At 36.6% G+C, this 22413-nt stretch overlaps 1 protein-coding gene across 1 annotated transcript; it reads left to right on the plus strand.

Annotated features, from left to right (window-relative positions):
• The first annotated feature begins 90 nt into the window (after positions 1–90).
• On the plus strand, positions 91–21654 carry INSIG1 (insulin induced gene 1). Its single transcript, XM_027841045.1, has 6 exons — positions 91–381; positions 1490–1932; positions 4591–4715; positions 7466–7632; positions 8010–8109; positions 19061–21654. Exons 2-6 carry the CDS (start codon positions 1521–1523, stop codon positions 19088–19090), a joined length of 834 nt encoding a protein of 277 aa, XP_027696846.1. The 5' UTR covers positions 91–381; positions 1490–1520; the 3' UTR covers positions 19091–21654.
• The last annotated feature ends 759 nt before the right edge of the window (positions 21655–22413 follow it).

Raw genomic sequence — 22413 nt, forward strand, 5'->3', positions numbered from 1 at the left:
GCGGGGCCGGACGAGCCGGGGGAGGCCGGAGTCGTGGCTGTGGCCGTTGCCGCCGCCGCCGCCGTTGCCGCCGCCGCCGCCGCCGCCGGAGTGGTCCCTCCCCCTCGCCCGGTCAGCGCGGGGAGGGAGGGGCCGTGGCTGGGGCCCGAGTTGGTTTCGGGTAGGTTGGGACTTGGTAACGTGATTCGGGGGCTTCGCGCGTGTCGATATAAACCTTTTAGCGCCGGCTCGACGCTGTAGGCGAAAGTTTGGAGAGCAGGCCGGCGCTTCTCCTCTTCCTCATCCTGCTCCTCATCCAGCCTCCATCCTTGGTCGTCCTCCTCCTCCTCCTCCTCCTCCTTCTCCGCCGGGCAGGCCTCTGGCTCCGCGCCTCTCCAGCAGGTAAGACGGGCCCCGCGGGAGGGCCATCCCCGCTGCCTCGGGGGTCGTGGGCGCCTCGGCGCTCCCCATCCCTGGAGCCTCGTCCCCGAGCCCGCGTCCTGGGGCCTTCCCACCTCCCGCCCCGCGCCCCTCGGCTTCCAGCCGCTTTTGTCTCCCATCCTCCCCAGCCCGCGGTCTCGGTCAGGTCCGGACCCAGGTGTTTGCATGTCGTTCGATGGAGAGCTCCTCGAGGGCAGGGACTGATTTTTGCGTTGCTTTTTTTAATCACCCCAACCTTGCAGGTAGCAAGTAGGCGCTTAAGAAATGCTCGTTGACTACCTGCCTCCAAAGTCTTTGCGGGATGTAGGGAAAGGTTTTCGAGGCCAGTAAAAGCATCTGTCATTTATCGAGTTAAAAAAAAAAAAAGTAAGAAATTGCCCTGTACAGAATCGAGCGAAGCAAGCTCTACTGTTTTTTTCAACTGGGAAAATGAGATGTCCGTCGCCTAACGCGTGACAGACCTGATGGGCTCGTGGGCTTTTGAAAGGTGTTTGGTCAACTGATGATGTTTCCCCAAAGTTTGCCGGCTGCTGGACGTGGTGTCATTGAAAATGCCTCCGGTTTTATGATTTTATCCCTAGCACGCCATAGGCAAGTAGATTAAAAGAAGTTTAGTTGGTTTATAAAGAATAACATTGGGGAAGGGGGTAGTGAGCTCTCCAGCCAGTACTTTTCTAGGAGGGAGAATTCTAAGCAGTTTACATATGTTCCCTCCTGCAAATGTTTATACAGTCCCTGCTCTAAGGCACTCTTAGGGATCCCGTTAGATTTCATAACAGCTCTGTGAGTGTAGATCTTTTTGTAACCTTGTATGTCCATTTTGCAGCTAGAGGAAACTAAGGAAGAGGTGAGGTCATTGGTTCTACAATGAATCAATTGCCAGAGCTTGGTAAAACCTTATCATCAAAGCCAGTGCTGTGTCCCCTAGCCACTTTATCTGTTCTAGTGCATATCATCTTGAGTTTGACTTCATCCATAGGGCCAGAAGGCATCAGATGCCTTGGAATCATTTTTACCCATTTGGAACTGACTTTATGTCACTGTTTGGCTTTTCCCTACTTTGTTTTAGGAGATTCTTCCAAGACCTTTGGTGGTGACTGATGCCCAGATTAGACGAACACTTCTGGAGTTGTTCTTGCACTACCAGAGGAAGGCATAAAAGCAACCTGAGTGCTGGCACTGCTAGGCTGACTGAGAAAGTGGGAGACATGCTAAATCCTTCAGTCCCCAGTCCTTCACTGGTACTCGTGGGTCAGGGTGCCATCAGCACTGAAACTACCGACAGGAACAGAAACACCAACACCAAGAGCAACAACAGTAGAGCCCCCAGTAACAGTTGGCACCATCATTTGGTGCAGCGAAGTGTTGTGCTTTTTGCAGTCGGTGTCTTCCTAGCCCTGGTCCTCAACTTGCTTCAGATACAGAGGAATGTCACGCTTTTCCCAGAAGAAGTTATTGCCACAATCTTTTCCTCTGCCTGGTGGGTTCCTCCATGTTGTGGAACAGCAGCTGGTAAGTAACGAATGAAGGTGGCAAGCTTAATCAACTTTTGCCAAAGAAGAATAACTTGGGGAAAATTTATGTCAGTGTCACATAGTAAAACTGTCCCTCACGATTGAGATACATTTTGTAATTCCAAACCTCAAGAGCTAGTCTAAAGAGCTTCTGGGGCAAAGTTTGAGGAAGTCTTAAGGATGGAGATGAGGTAAGAAGATAAGATACTTGTACAGGTACTTATGATGTGGCCTCTTCCTGCTTCCCTCAGGCAGCCTGAGGACAACCTTTGATTCTAGTGCAGCAGCAGACATGTGTCATCAGGAGCTAGCTGCCCTGTGATTGGCCTTCATTAGAACTGGTGAGCCACAGTACTTGATTGCTATTGGTTCACTGCATGAACATGCTACACTGCTGGAGAACTGAAAACAAGTCAGTCACATGTGCTTGGAAGGAGGTTGCTGGGGGAGGAACTTCTGCATTTCCTTATGCCAAAATAGCCCAGTCAACTGCAGCCAAAAGCCAAGCCTTTTTCCTAGAACTGTATCATGACTTTGTAAAATAAATACATGGATGCCTTTGTATTATTTGATTAGAATCACTAAACTTAAAATCACTTTAACAAAGATACAGCAAATGATACAATAAAAAGATGGAGCTTAGATAAATAAGTGAAACAGTTTAAAAACTTATTTTTTAATAGAACATTTGTTTCTATGATTAGGTTGATTTAGCATCTGTATTTTTAAGGATTTGTTTTCAGCCCTATAAGTGACTTAATTTTTCTTTGGCATAGGGAGCTATTGAGAGGAACTACCTCTACCAGTGCAGAATGGCATTGGCTTTGCAACAGTGTATTAAAGTTGTTTGGGGACCCTGAGAAGTTAAGTGACTTGACTGGAGTCACAAAGCCATTTGTGTCAGGGATGAATCATTTTTAATGCAACAGAAAATAAAGATTCTCGTAAGAGAGTTGTGTTGCTGAGAGCAAATAAAATACAATGAATCTTAAGAAATATATAGAGTGCTTTAATAAATAAAAATGAATAATTTAAGTTTCATATGTTGTAGCTATATTTTAAGGGGGGAAAAGTCCAATTTCTGATTATGTGAACACAAGTAAACATTGTATGACTGTTTAAAATTGCTCTTTTTTAAAAATAAAGAGAGTTTTTCATGTTTTAAGAATTATCCTAGTTTTGAAATTTCAGCATTGTGGATATGTGAAAATAGAACATATGAGGAGGATATACTTAAAGCCAAATAACCAGAGCCAAAATAGAACTGAGACTTACCCTTCAACAAATGTAGTAACAACATCCCAGAGAATCCAAAACATAATTCCTCATTCATATTCCTCTGCTGCTTTTTTGGGGGGGGGGTGGTAGGGGAGACAATGGTTAATTTCTCATAGACAAATCTAGAACCAAGAACATGATGCAAAAATATTTTATAATGCATTTTCACTTTTCTAGAGTGAAATTATAGAATTCAGTTAAGCTGGAGACAATTTAGAGTCTTTGTAATTAAGGCCAAATGCGTAATGTCATTCAGTTAACCCTGGTATTTCCAAATACCTACGTGCATGCCATCTTCTTGATTAATTGATTGAGTAATTGATACACATTTTCATTTTTCTACCAAATATTTGCTATTTCCTTGTTAAAGAATGATATTAATTATTAATTAACTGCTTTACCATACCAAGTCTAAACTTCTGTTTTACTTTCAGGGATACACGTAATTTTGGCCTAATGTACATATTTAGGGCAGCTAGGTGGCGCAGTAAATAGAATGCTGGTCTTGGAGTCAGGAAGATTCATCTTCCTGAGTTCAAATCTGGCCTCAGATACTTACCAGGTCTGTGACCCTGGTCAAGTCACTTAACCCTTTTTGCTTCAGTTTTCTCATCTATAAAATAAGCTGAAGAAGGAAATGGCAAACCATTCCAGAATTTTGCCGAGAAAACCCCAAATGGGGTCACAAAGAGTCGGACACAACTGAATAAAAGTACATATTTAACCTGAATAAAAGGTCCAGCGTAGATCTTTTCCTCTATTCGGAGCACACTCCCTACATCTGATACATCTTACCCCTCTCATGCATTTGTCCCAGCTCTTCATGTTCATAGGATGTCTTGATGGGATTTAACCCCTAAAGGGAATTTCAGGTCCTTGAATTCAAATCCCTCTTGGCGACCCAGAAGGAAAAAGGGATTGCCCAAGTTCATACAACTAATAAATGTGACCAGGTATTGACTTACTCAAATCCTGTCCATCCTTCAGGGCCAACCATAAGTCTCACCTTCCATGAAGTTTTCCATGGCTACTCTGCGGTGATTTCTCTCTCTTCTCTGACCTATTTGCATTTGTAGTCATAGTTCATAGAATTTTTAGAGGTGACAGTTCAGTTGGATCCTCCTATTCACATCTCTGTTAAGAGAGACATCTTTTTAAATTAATCAGGTGATGATATTTTTTTCACAATGTCATGGTCTTTTAAAACCCTTTAGAAACAGCTGTTCTCTTGTATTTTTTTCCTTCAGCTTAGATTATTAGAATTTTAGAGTCTAAGCAAGTTGTAACATCAAATACTTCTAAAAAGGGAATTGTTTGGGTAATATTGCACACTGTTCTTTAACAATCTGTTTTTTTTCACTCTTTTTTCCTCATACAGCTGTTGTTGGTTTGCTCTATCCCTGTATTGACAGTCATCTTGGAGAACCTCACAAGTTTAAGAGAGAGTGGGCCAGTGTAATGCGCTGCATAGCAGTTTTTGTTGGTATTAACCATGCAAGTGCTGTATCCTTGAAATGTTCTGTATATGTGGGGTAATTTTGAGAGGTATTTTTTCCTCCAGAGCTACTTTTTTTTGAGCTGTTCATACAGATCAGTGGACCCAAGCTACCACATGAATATTAGCACTGGAAAGGAACCCTAGAGATCATCTAATCCAGGGTCTCCTAAATATGGTTTCAGGTTATGTAAGAAAAATTTGATACTATCATTGGTTTCTTACAATCTCTCAAATGTGAAATTATGTGCAAAAAATACTTAACATGACAGTTTATTGGTGTTAAAACTTGACTTACTTTGAAGGAAAATCTTCCCTGATCCCAGATCAGCATTTTTGGATTCTGTCAGTGTATTTTGATTTCCAAAACTGGCCAAACTAGTTTGAGTGATTCTAAAGTTTACACATTAGTTTAATACAGCCATGTCAGACTTACCAAGAGCAACCCACAAAACTCCAGAGTTCTGAGGAACCAAACTAAAATGTAATTGGGAGATGTTAAATAAAAATATCACATAACATAGTTAATGTTAATTTGTGATTTTCTGAGTCAGTACGCAATGCTCAGGTATCCATTTCTATTTAAGTTTGCCACCATTGGTTTAATATATTTAGAATATTTTGAAATGTGTTGCTTAGTTTATCTAGAGTTGGAATAAAATTTTTTAAATTTGGGGGTGTCAGTTATTAGATTCTTTGGTAGATTTTGAAAGAATAAAGTGTTTGGGATTTTCTTTTCTATGTTGCAGTATTTTTTTATTTCTCTAGAGTCATTTTAAATCCACATTGTAGATGCAGTATATAGTTGAATTTAATGGATCCATGAAGAAATCTTTCTTTGGTGTACTTCCAAATTTGGAAGTGCAAAGAACATTGGTTGAGTCTAGAGACAAAAGTTCTAGTCTTTGCTGTGATACTGACTTTTTTTTTTTGGTGAGGCAAATGGGCTTAAGTGACTTGCCTAGAGTCACATAGCTAGTAAGTGTTATGTGTCTGAGGCTGGATTTGAACTCAGGTCTTCCTAACACCTAGGTTAGTACTTTATCCTCTTCGCCGCCTAGCTGACCCTCAGAGATTAACTTTTTATGTGATCTCAGGCAAATCACTTAATCTTCCTGGGCCTCAGTTTCTTCATCTATAAAATGAGACAGTTGGACTATGTGAGCTCTAAAGTCCTTTTTAACAATGTAAATCTAGAATCCTATGACTTGATCAGGGGTGGGGAACAAGTGTGACCTCAAGTTTTACAGAACAAATCCTTTTATTAAGGGGATTTGTTCTGTGAAGTTTGGATTCAGTCAAAGGGCCACACTTGAAGACCCCATCCCTTGACTAAATGTTCTCAAATTTCCCCAGCTCTGACAATTTTATTTCATGATTACTTCTGAGGAGTAATGAGAACTGAAGGTAGACTTGTTTTTATGCCAACAAGTAGTAGTAGGTAGCAATAGTAATAATAGTGATTTATAATAATAACTAATATTTATATAGCATTCACTGTGTGACAGGCACTATGTTATGTTAAGCACTTTGCAATTGTTATCTTAGTTGATTCTCATAACAACCCTGGGATACATAGGTGCTATTTTTATCCCCATTTTACAAATGAAGAAACTGAGGCAAACAGGTTAGGTGACTTGCCCACATTGACACAAGTGCATTTATTTGTCTAGAGTGATTTAAAGTCCACATTGTAGATGTAGTATGTAGTTGAATTTAATAGATCCATTAAGAAATCTTTCTTAGATGCACTTTCAGACTGGGAAGGCAACGTGATATAATGGAGAACATGTCTGATTCTGAATTTGAACTTGGGTCTTTCTGACTCAAGCCTAGCACTCTATTCACTGCACCACCTAGCTACCCAAGTAAGTGTAATAATAAGTGGCCATAGTAAATGCAGTAGGCTGGCAGAAGATTCTCACTCTACTCTGGCTGCTGCTTGGTCCTGCCTATGGACAACCAAGCCAGAATATTGATTTTTCACGGCAAATTAATAACTACATTGTTAATTCCAGAAATTTTCAGCTTAAAGGTACCATCACAACTCTCACTCTCATTTCAGTGATGAGAGTGTTGCTTACAAGGAAAAGTTGTTTTCTATATCTTACGAGTCTCATAAATAAAGTGCATGTTTTGTCCCTATTAGTAGTACTATCTTAAACTGTGTACAGTGGCTATCCTTACGGATTTCCTTGATGCTATTATGAACTGTGTATACCTGCTAGGTGTCATAAAATACTCATTTAGATCTGTTCTTAGGATAGTTATTTCTAACGATACTAGTGTAGAAAAGAAGTAAAACAGCATTTCATATGATTTGATTTTAAGGCTTATTGCATTGTAGCAGAATTATGTATGAACACACATTTATCAGGAAAAGAACTTTGAAAAAACAAAATTTTGATATTCATTATAGCCCTGTGTCCAACAAGGCCTTTCAGGTCTATTAAATCAACAAACTTTTTTCTAGTTGGTGAAAAATTTCACATTGAATCCTAAATAGTTATTCTTCTCCCTCCCCCTCACCCCAGATAAAGTTCAATACTAGATATGGAGCAGAGAGGACCTAGGTTTGACTCCCAGGATTTGAATAAGTGGAAAGATGGTCTTATCTGAAAAAGGAGTTGGACAAAGTGTTTCTCTTTCAGCTTTAAAATCTGTGGTCATAAGCCTATGTAATATAGGTAGTTTGCCAAAAAGTTGCTCTTAAATGTTAAATAGGTATTAAAGTTTTCCTTAACTTCCATCTAATCAGAAACTGGATTTTGCCAATAATGTTCAGCTGTCATTGACTTTAGCAGCTCTGTCTTTGGGCCTTTGGTGGACTTTTGATCGTTCAAGAAGCGGCCTTGGGCTTGGAATTACAATAGCATTTCTAGCAACTCTGATCACTCAGTTTCTCGTATACAATGGTGTTTATCAGTGAGTATGTTGTTTTAAAACTTGACTTTTTAAAGGTGCTTGTGTTTTAAAGTAATGAAACTTGTTTTTTATTTTCATATGCTATATGTGCTTAAACAGAGTTTTTCCTAATCTCATTTAACTCATACATGTGACATGAAATTCTACAAAGATATTCTGCCTTGTTTCTGAGTTTGTCATATATATAATATATTGCTATTCAGATGTATATTTGGGCAGTGAAACATGTTTTTCATGAGGTGATGGTTCAGTCATGAAAACCTTATGCTTGGCTCCAATGAATCAAGTTTGGTCTCCAGTGATACTTTATTTTTTTTAAAAGTCATCCTACATATTGAATTGAATTGTTTTTTCTTTTTTTTTTTTTTTTGCTCTAGGTATACATCTCCTGATTTTCTTTATATCCGTTCTTGGCTACCATGTATTTTTTTCTCAGGAGGCGTGACAGTAGGAAACATAGGACGACAACTGGCTATGGTATGATAAATAAAATTCTGTAGTCTGTAAGCTTTTTTTATTTCAACCAGACAGAAATTCTAATTGAATTGACATTTCTTTTCTTTTCTTTTTTTTGGGGGGTGGGGAGGAAGGGCGAAAAGCAATTGGGGTTAAGTGACTTACCCAGAGTCACACAGCTAGTAAGTATTATGTGTCTGAGGCTGGATTTGAATTCAGGTCCTCCTGACTCTAGGGCCGGTGCTCTATCCACTGTGCCACCTAGCTGCCTTTGCCATTTATTTTCAGTAGCCACAAGAAAAGATTTTTTACTGTTCTTACCTATTACTCACTGTTCATTAGATGTATTATCACAGCCTTCTGCTGACATGTTGATTAAAAAGTTTAATGAGACTTGGAATTTGAGTGATGGATATATATATGTATATCTATAGGCATATAGATATATATATATAGATAGATACATGCACATATGTATATCTGTGTGTTTATAGATATATTTTTAAAGCATTCTCTAGCAACAATTCATGAAGTTATTAGGTTATTAGGTTAGTGTAGGAGAGCATAATGAGTTTTCCCAACATTTAATGATGTCATATATAAAGTTAGAATCAACAGTTTCTAAATCAGTCTTTGAGATTAAAGATAAGCATCTGTGTCATTAAATAATTGTATGTTCTAGCATTCTAAGATCCTCAGGACGCATTCCTTTGACTTGTAGGAATTTTTTGTTTTTTAATCAGAAAACTTAAAGAATTTAGAATAGTTAGAATCTGCAACTAGAATTGGAGATTAAATAGAAATTAATTCTCAAATTTTATGCACTTTATAAGATAGTCAAATATTAAAAATACAAGCACTGCGGAATAATAACCAAGCAGCTTGGGTTTGTTAACATATTGTAACATTTAATAGTTTTTATCAGCAAATTGTAATATTAGATCAATGATTGCCAACCTTTCTAGAGTTTTGATACCCTCTTGTACTTTGATTTCACATATTCTCATATTTTTCTTAAACTGCTACGTGGCATTCAATTGATTAAAATTGATTCTTTTTTTTGGTTGAGAATTTACTGATAGTGTGACATAATTAAACATACTCAGATGCCTCTTAGCAGATTATAGGGAATATAAATATTTTGATTACACCAGTGTGATTCATCATCTATATACATATATATGTATTGAACACTTAGCCAACACTGTCTTTGTAGGTCAAGAGCACCTTATAGAACTTCTTATTCTTTGTAATGCAAACATCAAAGAAGGAGGGAGAAAGGACATTGTTAAATAAGAGATGATTATTACTGACAGGAAGTTCCCTAAAAGCTGAACTGGTCATCCAGAGGTAAGGTGGTTGAGAGAGGCAGTGCTAGGAATTAAATAGAGAAGAGGAAATAGGGAGGGACACCCAAGACAGGGGGAGCCATGGAAGCAAGATGACTCATAGTGTGCTTGGGGATTAAAGAATAGATTCATTTGGTTGGAAGGCAAGATTTATTTAGATTAGTTGGTAGAGTAGGAGGTTGCAGAGGCAGAGACTTAGGGAGTTTTGAATACTAGACTAGTTATCTTGTATACGTAATAACAGGAAGCCACTGAAGGGTTTTGAGTGGGAAGATAACAAACAAAAGAGTATTTTAAGAACACTAATTTGGTGACCTCAGCTAAAGTCCTACTCCAGTGACTCAGGCATGTAAGTGATTCTGGGTTCTTGAAAGCTATTTGCGCTAACAGAGCACAAGCTTTGGCAGATTATACCAAGATGAAATGATATTGAGTCTTGATCTATCAATGGGCTGTATTTATATTATCTAAGAAACATCCTAGTTAAGTTCAGTGAAACTCATCACCCAGAGTTTGGACACTAGCTGATTTTTGAGCCAGCAACTTATAAAAGCAATCTATTAAGGTTCTGGAGGGTTAAAATCTGTAATGATTTGTTGGAAGTGGGATAGAAAGAATACTCACAGTGAAATCACCAGTCCTTGAGGTATTCGTGTAAGTAACCTGGGAAAGACAACAGTTAGGATACTTGTAATATACACAGAATCACAGACAAAGAGCTAGAAGGCACCTTAGAGGTCATCTAGTCCAAGCTCCCCTTTTCAGATATGAGGGAACTGAGGCCCCGAGGGGATGTGACTTGCCTAAGGTCACATAGGTCAAGAACAGACGTAGGATTCAAACCCAGATTTTTTGATTATGCAGCACTCTCCATTGCATGATGATGGGTTAATGGGGTTGGCAATGGAAATACAAAATATAAAAGAGGCATTATAAAGGATCTTAATAAACTGAACAGAGTAAGAAAATCATGATGGTAAAATTATGGTCAAAGTAACAATGACTGTATAATTTGGATTAGAAATTAGTTGGAAAATTCTCAACTAATTTAATAGCTGGCAGTAAATATAATAGATAATTATAATATTTTCACTTCTCTTTACCCACTCTAGTAAAATTCATTTCCTGACTACTTAATGTCAAGGTTGTTTATATCCAACCTAACAAGAAATACTGAAAAACAGTCATCAGAATTTGACCTTGTGGAGTATTCCACAGTATTAGTGGAGAGGTAGCATAGCTTAGTGAGAAGACTTCATATCCATATCTTCAATCCAAAAGCCTTGGGTTAAGTTATTACAGGAACTTGAGGTGTCTCTTACTGGAATACCTTCATTAACAAAGCTTTGAGGAACAAAGCTCGTTTGAATAGTTTAAGCCTGTACCTGAAGAGATTTGAGGGAAGTTCTGGTCTGCTCAATGCTGGAGAAGTGATGCTCTCTTTATGTTCAGACCTCTTCTTGCCAGGACCTGGCCTTCCCTTAGGACTGAGCTGGGCTCTCAAGCTCACACAGACTTATTATATATGTAAGGGAAGGAGAACTGTTTTGAGAGAAGAGGATAAGGGTCCAGGGGCTACAGCCACCAGTTCTAAAAGAGAATAAGAAAGTATCAAGCTTCAAAATAGAACAGATGTGTAATGTATAGAAATCTTTAAATGCCTCTCAAATCCTCCTATATTTCTGCCTTTGCTAATGAAGCTTCTGACAAAAAAAAAAAGTATGACCTTGAAAGAGACCCTCTTTATTAACCGAGGTGTATCATTGCACAATTGTTACTAGGGTTTATGAAATACTGATATTAGGAAAAACATTGTTACTGGGAACAGTTGGATAGGAACAATGATATATGTTTGTTAACAGCTGAATAGAATTACAGTGGGATTTTTGTGATATATCCAGATTTAGTCTTAGCATATAGTATATATTGCAAAATAAGCATGTTCTGGGCCTGTATCAATTTCAGAGAAGTGAAGAGAGACAGGAACTTCAACATTAATGGTAGCAGTATTTTCAGTAGCTTAAAATGAATAGTATTTGGAAACTATAATACTGTACTGTTTGATTTTTTTGTTTGTTTGGTTTTTTGCTAGGCAGTGGGGTTAAGTAACTTGCCCAGGGTCACACAGCTAGTAAGTGTCAAGTGTCTGAGGCTGGAGTTGAACTCAGGTCCTCCTGACACCAGGGCCAGTGATTTATCCACTGAGCCACCTAGCTGCCCCAGTACTATACTGTTTGAAGCATCTGTGATTTCTTCAGTGAAGGTGTTCCTCACACCAACCCAGATCACTATGTCAGTACATTGTCTTTTTAAGCTGCTGTGGCCAAAAAAGGCACAGTGCCTTTTTACGAAGGCAGCCAGTCTAGTGGTGATCTTCTATGAACATAGGTAGGCTGGCCCTAGTACAAGAGACAGACTGTCCATCACTGGTAGCCTTTCAAACTTGGTAACATCTACTAGAGATCACACTCTGTTGACAAAGCTTCAAGGACCCACCTCCACACCACTGTGAGCTATCAGTGCATTTCTTTTTAGTGAAAGAATAATTACATGTTTTTAAATGGTAGCTTCACTCCTTTTTAAAGACCTATCCCAGGAAGTTATCTGGGGTTCTCAGAGGCTAAGCCAGATTTTTTCTAGATTTGGGTAGCCTTTATTAATTCAAATAATTGATCCTTTAAACTCAATTTGCAAGATCAGGTGTATTAAGATCTTAACATGCAGGTGCATGGTTAATTTTTAAAATACCTCGTAAAAATTACTTGCAATTATGTACTACTTTTTTTTCCAATTACATGTAAAGATAGTTTTCAACATTCATTTTTGTAAAGTTTTGAATTCTAAATTTTTCTCCTCCCCAAGACAGCAATCTTACATACGTAATACATGTATAATCATGTTAAACATATTTCCACATTAGTCATGTTGTGAAAGAAGAATCAAAAGGGAAAAACCATGAGAAAGAAAAAACAAAGGGAAAATATTATGTTTAAATCTGCATTCAGACTTCATAGTTCTTTCTCTGGTTGTGGTTATCATTTTCTATCACGAGTCTTTTGGAATTGTCTTGGATCGTTGTATTGCTGAGAACAACTAAATCTTTCAAAGTTGATCATCACATAGTGTTGCTATTGCTGTCAGTTTTCGTTTTGAAATAGTTTCCTTTCATGAAAAATTCAGAAGTCAGACTTTAAGATTTATATTGCCTATTCATATTTACCTGTTAACTTTCCATAAAAGAAAATGTTTTAGAGAGAGATTCAGGGCATTGATAAGTCTTCATGGTAAATAAGGAACTTGAAGATGGGTTTATTGTAGGATGCAACATATTGAAAGCTTTCTGTTAACAGTTTTAAAGAGGAGGTATTTTGTATACTAATGTTAGGCCATCCAGAAGTAGTCGGAGGAAAATTCACCGCAAACAAATTGGCTTTAAGTAATTCGTTATGTTGAAGTTGGCATCCTGTGTCAGATTTGTAAATTATATTTTCAGAAATGTAATATTTATCATAGCTTTTTATGGAAGGTTAGTAATTTTGTTTGTGAGTCTTAGGTGGCTTGTGACTAGAAGGGCAGTGATGAGAGCTTGTTTGAAAAGACTTCATAGAGTGAGTCTTAATTAGGACCAAAGAGAAGTGGAGAATATACTGTCTGAAAAGGAAGACTAATGTGGGCTATATTAGAGGTAGTTGAGGGCAAGACTACGTGCAGAAGATAATCAACAAATATAATTTGAGTGCAGAATATGAATGTTAGAAATAGGTAAAGGTGAATTTTCTATATTTTCACTTGTTATCCCACTTGAAACACAAGTCTTAAGTGAACCTATCTTCTGCCATACCCATAACTATGTGTCTTATCTCCCCAACTAGATTCATTTTTTTTTCTTTCTTTTTCTTGGTTTTTTTTTTTTTGCAAGCCAGTCAGTGTTAAGTGACCTTTCCATAGTCAGACAGCTAGTAAGTGTCAAGTGTCTGAGGCCAGATTTGAACTCAGGTCTTCCTAACACCAGGGCACGTGTTCTATCCACTGTGCCACCTAGCTGCCCCTTCCCTAGCCAGATTCTAATCACGTTAAGGTCAAGGACTTTTGGTATCTGGCATATAATAGATACCCAAAAAATATGGTTTTTGTTAAGAGGACGTTATGGTACTTTTAGCGTCCTTAAGACAAAACAAAGAATGAAGGTGATTGTCAGATTACTACTCAGTAACCATGTATACTCATAGATAATCCTTTCTTGGATTATATCTAATTTCAGCTTTTTCCTAAATTATCTTTCGTGACTTTGTATGGTAGACATTAGGTGTTGGAGCATTGGCCTAATGTTTAACTAAAGTAATGACAGTGCCCCTTCACACCATTTTCCTTAAGGTTAACAGGAGCACTATTTCCTAGACCTCAGGCTGTTTTATCAGGTGATTATAATACATGTAGCTAAAATGATATTTTTTTTGTTTAAATAATGTTTTTATTTGATTTTTTTCTCAATTATATATAAAAACAAATTTAAGCATTTGTTTTTTATAATTTTTGAATTCCAAATTTCTTCCTCCTCCTCTCCCCTTCCCCCTCATTGAGAAGGCATGCACTTTGATATAGGTTATACGTGTGCTGTGATGAAGTTATACATGTATCAACCATGTTGCAAAAGAGAACACAGACCAAAAACAAGAAAAAGAAAGTTTTAAAAAGTATGCTTAGATCTGCATTCAGACTCCATCAGTTCTTTCTTTAGAGATAGATTTTATTTTTCATCCTAAGTCCTTCAGAATTGTCTTGTATCATTGTGTTGCTAGAATAGCTACATCATTCACAATTGATCATCATACAATGTTGCTGTTACTATGTACAATGATCTCTTGGCTCTGCTCACTTCATTTTGCATCAATTCATATAAATCTCAGGTTTTATTGAAACTATCCTACTCATCATTTCTTATAGTACAGTAGTGTTCCATTACATTCATATGCCATAAATTATTCAGCCATTCCCTAATTGATGGACATCCCTTCAATATCCAATTCTTTGGTGCCACAAAAAGAGCTCCTATAAATATTTTTGAACATGTAGGATCTCTTCCTTTTTCTTTGATCTATATAGGATACATCTCTAGTAGTGGTATTGCTGGAGGTCAAAGGCTATGCACAGTTTTATAGCCCTTTGGGCGTATTTCTCCAGAATGGTTGGATCAATTCACAATACCAACAGTGCATTAATGCACCCCAAATTATATATTATTTGTAAGAGGACAGAATTGGAAGTGTGTAAAATTAATAATTGCTTTTTGTTTTCAGGTATTCAAAGGCTAAAAAATCTATAAGGTTTGCATAATAAACTGATATATATATGTATATATATGCACATGTATTTCAGTGGGTATATTTCTAAAGTGCAAAAATATACCATATAACTTTTTTATCATAATGTTTTTGTTCTAAGCAGGAAAAACTCCTAGGGCTTCAGGAAAATTATTGACAAATGAGAGGTTGGGTAAACCATAACTGCAGAAGAGAAGTCCAGGCAATTATAGCCTCAGAGCTAAGTCCTTGTGTGTTTGACTGGGACCTTAAGTGGCTTAGGTGCTTTAGACTTGAACTAGGTAGGGTTCCTTGTCCTGCTGCTACAGACCTAATGTGAGATCCAGCCACGGTTGTCTAGAGCAAAAACCCATTCCAGTAGTTATTTATATATGTGTCTTTTAGGACAATAAGCTAAATAAAATTTTTCCCCCAAATATAGTCTGTCTCAATGAAGTCCTAAAGGCTTCTAATCTTTATGATTGATATGAGCTATTGCTAATAATTTTGAGGGTACATTACATATTTTGAGAGTATTTTTCCTTGAACAAACGTAAGCAGAGGGGATACAATTAGAATATCTTAAAATTAATCATTTTAAGTATATTTTCATATCATATGCAGAAAGTACTTTAATTAGATCACTAAAGTCATTGCCTACAGTTTGTCTTTGGAGGGGGGAAAAACATCAGGAAAATTCACTGAACTCTTTATAGCTTTTTTATTTAATTGTGAAGAATAAAAGTTGGTTATTCTACTTGTATTAAAAACAAAATACAGAATTTTACCCCCTTTCCTTAAAATGTGTAGGGTCATTTCATGTGATTCATTCATATTGGAATTAGTAATAGCGAATGGAATATATTTGATTTCCATTAACTTAGGCTGACTGTGTGAATTGTTTACAAAGATCACGTGTTCTTTGTCCCAAGGTATCTTTCTGTTTATTCTCTAATTCAATTTCTTATGTGTCATTAGGTAAAACAGTTCTAATTTGATATAATAGAAATACCTAAAAATTAACTCTTAAGATACCTTTTAAAATAGGACTTTTAGAATGGACTGGACAGTAGTAAGAAAGATAAGGAAAAAAGAGATTTAAGAAGTATTAGTAACTCACCTAGTTCACAGAGATTTAATTGGAAAAAAAAAACCTAGAGGAACCCAAGACAAGGCGGATTTCATATTAGTGATTTTCTCCAGTGGGTTCAACCTCCCTCTTTTTCTTGGTTTTTTAAAGTTCTGAAATTCCTGATTCCTCTCCCTTGTGGTTTTTCTCCCCCTGTTAATCCTTATAGGCGGTATAGGGGATAGTAATGGAGATGAATATCTAGTAGCTAGAACCTGGTTTCAATTACAGTATGGGTCCAGCTGGTTTTCCAATATGTTTTGTTTTTTTTTCCTGCTTCACCCCCATACCACTGTTCTTTGTTTTCACAGATAAAGTTTAAGGTTTTATATTTGTGGCTTTGACAGAAAGGATTGATACTGTAACCAGAAGTCTTTTCCACATTGGATACGTGAAGATATCTTTTTTTTAAGGATATAGCCATTTTCTGTAGAGCCTGTTCTGACTTATGGTTCAAAACCATAAATGACTGTAGTCCCCTCATCTCCGATTGCTTGTGGCTAATTTTGTTTGTCTCTTATTGGTCTGCCATTCTACAGTGATACTATGTTATCTAAAATTGTGTTTCAGTAGCCTATATAGAATTTCTAACAGGACCTGTTAAGATGTCTTCTTGTCATTCCTTCTTTGAACCCATCCTGCCAAAAAAGAACTGCATTAATTAATCAACAAGAATCTATTTAGTATCCACTATATGCCAGGCACTGTGCTAGGGATGCAAGTACAAGGAATGAAACATCTCTGTTCACAAGGAACTAATGTTCTAATGAGAGAGACATCAAGTACATAATGAAAATAGGTACAGCATCATAAATATAAAATTAATACATTCAGATCTACACATAGCAGTTAAGTACAAGGTAATTTGGAAGGGAGGGCATTAGCAGTTGGAGCGGGGGGTGGAGATCAAGAATGATTTTATCCTCAAAGAAGAGAGGGACGCTTAAGGAAGAAGGAAAGAGAAGTGGATTCCAGGCATGTGGGATGGCCACAAATCATCGGTTCTCATCTAGTGGACTGTGTAATATGATATCTCATTCCAGTTAATGTGTAGTCTTGAGGTGATGCTGATGAAACTTTAAGAAGGCAATTGTGAGGCCTGTTTTATACTTTTTGAACATTACTACTTTTCTGAAGACTTTTAAGTTGCCATATTCATGTGATTCCCACAAAACACACACAATCCTTTTTACATTGATGTAAGGTTACTTGAATTTATTGACTACTTATAGTTCTAAGTTGATGATGAATCTTTTTTCTCTTCCTATAGGATTCCCTTAGTGTAGATTTCTGTATGATCCTCAGGCTTATCAATTTATAGTGCAGTGTTGTACCTTATGTGGTTGTCACTAGAGTATCTTATCTGTGTGTTTCTAAAACACAGTCATCAACAGGCAAAAGCTCTTGGATGACCATCCCAATGTTTTTTTTTTTTTTATGTATTAGTCATGTTGTAAAAGAAAATATAGATGAAAAAAAAAAGAACCTCAGGAAAAAAAACTAAAAAAAGTATGTGTTAGTCTGTATTCAGACACCATTAGTTCTTTCTCTGGGGATGGATAGCATTTTTTGTCATAAGTCCTTCAGAGTTGTCTTGGATCACAGTATTTCTGAGAATAGCTAAGACATTCACAGCTAATCATCTTACTATATTGCTGTTACTTTGTGCACAATACATTTCACTTTGCATCAGCTCGTGTAAGTCTTATTTTTTTATATCAACAATCACTTCCATAAGCTTTTGAGTTTTAAATTTTTCTCCTCCCTCCCCAAGACAGCATGCAATCTGATATAGGCTATACCTATATTTTCACATTAGTGATGTTGTAAGGAAGAATTAGAACCAATAGGAGGAACCACAAGAAAGAGAAAACAAAACAGAAGAAAAAAAAGAGCAAGTAGTATGCTTCAATCTGCATTCAAACTCTATAGTTCTTTATTTGGATGTGGATAACATTTTCCATCATTAGACCTTTGGAGATATCTTAGATCTTTGCATTGCTGAGAAGGGCTAAGTCTATCCAGGTTAGTCTTTGCACAGCATGGCTGTTAGTATGTACAATGTTTTCCTGGTTCTGCTCAATTCATTCATCATCAGTCCATGCAAGTCTTTCCAGGTTTTTCTGAAGTCAAACTGTTCATCATTTCTTATAGCACAATAGTATTCCATTACATTCATATACCACAACTTGTTCAGCCATTCCCCAGTTGGTGGGCATCCTCTCAATTTCCAATTCTTTGCCATCACAAAAAGAGCTACTATAAATATTTTTGTACATGTGAGTCCTTTTCCCATTTGTATGATCTCTTTGGGATACAGCCCTAGAAGTGCTATTGCTGGGTCAAAGGGTATGCACATTTTTATAGCCCTTTGGGCATAGTTCCAAATTGCTCTCCAGAATGGTTAGATCATTTCACAACTCCACCAACAATTCTTTAGTGTTCCAGTTTTCCCACATCTCCAACATTTATCATTTTCCTTTTTTGTCATGTTGGCCAATCTGATAAGTCTGATATGGTACCTCAGAGTTGTTTTGATTTGCATTTCTCTAATCAGTAGTGATTTAGAGCATTTTTTCATGTGACTATAGATGGCTTTAATTTCTTCATCTGAGAACTGCCTGTTCATATCCTTTGACCATTTATCAGTTGCATCCCAGTGTTTCTTGATCTTGCTAACATCCTAATACAGTTGAAGATCTGGTTCTCCAGGAAATGTTATCATAACTTTGAGTCCTTTGTTCTCCTTAAATACAAATATATAAAATAGTTTGAATAAAACCAGTCCTATTTCATAATACTGCTTCATTCCCCTGGTGAGAGGAATAGATCTGACACGCATCATAAAGTAGCAAAAATCTCCCTTCACTACAAGTGAACAAACTGATTCAGACGATATATTTCCTTGAAATGTTTACACAGGGAAGTGGTGTTCAGTTTTTAAGAATACCACCCACACTGTGTTCAGTAGTGTATTCTTTGATGACTGGGAATATTGCTCCTGTATAAATATATGCATAATCAGACTTTAATAGCTAACTTTAGATCATCAATTTTATCGTTCATCTATTTTATCTATATGTATATCTTTTGAAAAAGTCAGCAGCCCATCTGGTTCAAATCACCAGTGTTTCAAAGTTAAAAAATGGAGTACACTATATGTTCATTATCTTCTCTGTCTCTCCTCTTTGTAGGGTATTCCTGAAAAGCCACATAGTGACTAAAGTCTTCAGACTCATAGATGCCAATATTGAAGAAAAGTGGGGAAGAGAACTTGTGATACTGGATTCTGATTGAAGGTTTTTTTTACCCTGAAGAATCTGTTTAGATTGGGCCAACTGCACAAATGACCTAGGGGAGGACCAGAAGGGTGGGTTGGGGTGGGGTTAAAGATGGTGGAATAATAATCTGTTTTGGAGTAGCCAAGTGGAAAAATAACTGCTGATCTTGAAATCTTACCTCGATTTACTACATAAGCATTTGTACCTGGCTGTGCCCTGAAAGGATTTAATACTAAATTGTGTTGGGGAACTTCAAGTATTAGATTTCCTTTAAGTTATTGCAACAGTTGCCATATTTCAAAGCCTTGAACTAAAATTAAATTGCAAATTATTCCTTTTGTATCTGTGCCCAAAAGGTAGAATTGATGGTGCTTGACAAAGGTGAGGTATGCTGTAATAGGAATAATATTTATCCAGAAGATTAAAAATAGGGTTGTGTTTCAAAAAAAAAATAATAATAAATAGAGGTGATCCATGTCAGGTTGTAGCATTAACTTAATGCTTCAGGAATTGTGCCCTCATCTTAATGCTGCAATAGCACACATACACACCCGTACACTCATGTATATCAGCAGTATATCAACTATACTTTTTATCCTAACAGTGAAGTTTTATGTAGACAATCTTATTGGAAGCAAATGGCAATGAAAAGTGTCAGTTCTACAGTGTGGTATGTTGCTGACATTTTCACCTCTGTTTATTTTATTCTTTCTGAGATCTGTAGACATCTAATAGTGAGTAACTGTAGATCTCTGCCATTTGTTCATTCTAAATGAGCCGAAATTATTTCTGTATTTCTATGTTACTATAGAATAGAGATTGCAACTTTTTCACAGCCCTATAGGATTTGCAATCTGTGATTGCCTTGTAAAAAGAAGAGTGCATATGTCACTGCATTAAACATTTGGTGTTTCTAAATATCAATTATATTGGTGAGCACAATGTATTCAGTTAATGGCATAGACCACATTAGACCTAATTTGCAACTATTGGGTCTTAAACTTAAAGTGCAATGTATATTAAAACCAATCTGAGCCTTGTATTCTCTTCAATATTTATTCTTTTTTTTTTTCATATGAGATGTTAAAAGAAAGGAAGGGTTCAGCGTTTCAGTACTGCATGGAGGCAAAATTCAGCAATAATTTCTTTCACTAGAAAAGATATTGTTGTGCCTTCCATTTGAACCCTAATCCTTTGAGAAACTCCAGTTTTGTGGTTATGGTATAGTTGTAATTTTTACTTACAAGAATTGATTTTTTTTGTATTATGCAATGTAAATGTCATGGTTTGTTTTAAATCTTGTTAAGATGATTTTCACATCTGATTAATTGGCTGTTCTTTTAAATCGATGTCACCAGTCAACAGAATGGAATCTTGGGTTAAATAGCCTAAAAATGTGGTTTTTGTGTGTATATTTATGTGATGGTCCTCCTTTTTTTTTTTTTCTCTTTTGAGGAAAATATAAATGCTCTTGGTGCAAAACTCTAGAAAGCTGTAACTGATTACTTTAGAGGAAAGTTGCAAAAGTGGGGCGATTCTCAACTTGTAAAGGATCCCTTATAAATATTCCAAAATTGAATAATGATGTGAAAACGTTTTGTTTTCAAAATAGATATTCCTTTCAAAACCAGAAGTAATTAGCAACATGCAGTAATTGAATATATAAATTTATACTTGATCATGCATAAGCAGTAAGTGTTTATTTTTCTCAGTTAAACTGGAAATTATTCTGTACCTACTAGATTTAATACAGCCAAAATGTGAATCTGAAGTTCAGTTTTTGCCAATACTTGTAGCAAGTAAACAAACCAAAGTGATCTGAGTTTGCAAAAATTTATGAACAAAATTTGCACTATTCTGAATTTAAACATTTAGGAAGATTCACATTGATACAGAAGTTTCAACAGTGTGGTGTTTTGTTGTTGTTGTTTTCTTTTTTTGCATTTTTTTTTTTACTATTATTTCAAGAATTTATTAAAAGGTTCAAGACCAGTGATTGTGCTTGTGGAATTTTCTTTGTATGGAGAAAAGGGGCCATATTTTTAAGTGTCCCCGGATGTTTATAAAGACAAATGCTGAATTAGGGAGAAAATCATTTTCTAGAGATTAGCCCATGCTAATGTAGATACTGAATTTCAACACACAACCACTTACTAAAACAATTATAGTTCTACTGCCCCCCTCCTAGAGAGGGAAGGAAATGAGTTCCTAAGGAATACTCTTTAATTTACCTCTAGATTTAAACAAGTGGGAATAAAGTGTGAAATTATCCAATTTACGTTCTCCCCATCACAAAATGAGAGTAAAATATCATTGCCCTTTTCCCCCTTCCCTCCAACAAAAAAACAATCTTTTTTTTCTGTAACTACAAGGAACTGGTAGTTAAGTAGACCTAATAGTCTTCTGGGATCTAGAGGGAAGATGGAACATACAATACAAAATACATAACAAATGACCTGTTAAGATTTTGATCCATTAAAGACAATAAAAATAAATTAAAAAACTAATGAACTTAAAACTAGCAAGTTCTTGGACAAAAAGTTTGGCAATGTATTTTGTCTTTTCCACCTTTACGTATTCCTTTGTTTAGTATCTAATTTTAAAATAAAAATTTTAAGTGTAGTAAAATACTTTAAGTTAGTGTAAGGATTATTTGCCTAGGAGAAAAGGTTGTGTTTTGAAATTGTCAATTACCTTTGGAACTCAGTGTGTAGCCATAGGCAAGGAGGTGACTGAGAAGGGCCAAAGGAAAAAGCACTAAGGCTTTGTAATTTTGCCTGAGTGTCTGGTGGCAACAATAACCTGTGTGTCACGGAACATCATTGGATTCTACCTTTGGTACACAGGTAGGTTTCTGTTGCTTGGTAGACTAAACCGGAAGCTATAAACTGTGTTCACAAGAGTGAACACATAAATTCATAGAAGTTGAATCTTGATGACTCCCAGGGTTTACATATTTATTTGATTAACGCTGTCAAGGCCTTATGGTACCTTTTATTGCAAAGAAACCTCTAAAAGCCTCCCAAATTATTACCTAGGGATTATGTGAACAAGGGGGACCCTGACCTGAAAAAATGAGTTTGTTAGCAATGGAAAGGAGAGGATCGTTGGGAAGTTTTCATTGTTTTTTATAAAGAAAAGAGAAAATAGGTTGTGTGATTTTTTTTTGTTTAGCTCAATAGTTCGATTCCTAATTTTCCTCTTTTTTTCACTCAAAGTGAAAGTATCGAGTCTACTAAGATGAAATGTCCTGTTTTGTTTTGGGA

Source organism: Vombatus ursinus, unplaced genomic scaffold (genome assembly GCF_900497805.2).
Source record: "Vombatus ursinus unplaced genomic scaffold, bare-nosed wombat genome assembly UNPS02014852.1, whole genome shotgun sequence".
Taxonomy (NCBI): domain Eukaryota; kingdom Metazoa; phylum Chordata; class Mammalia; order Diprotodontia; family Vombatidae; genus Vombatus; species Vombatus ursinus.

Coding starts and splice junctions, on each gene's coding strand:
- INSIG1 (XM_027841045.1), top strand. CDS start 1,521: ATGCCCAGATTAGACGAACACTTCTGGAGTTGTTCTTGCACTACCAGA. Junction 7,633..8,009: donor GTATACAATGGTGTTTATCA/GTGAGTATGTTG, acceptor TTTTTGCTCTAG/GTATACATCTCCTGATTTTC. Junction 8,110..19,060: donor TAGGACGACAACTGGCTATG/GTATGATAAATA, acceptor TCCTCTTTGTAG/GGTATTCCTGAAAAGCCACA.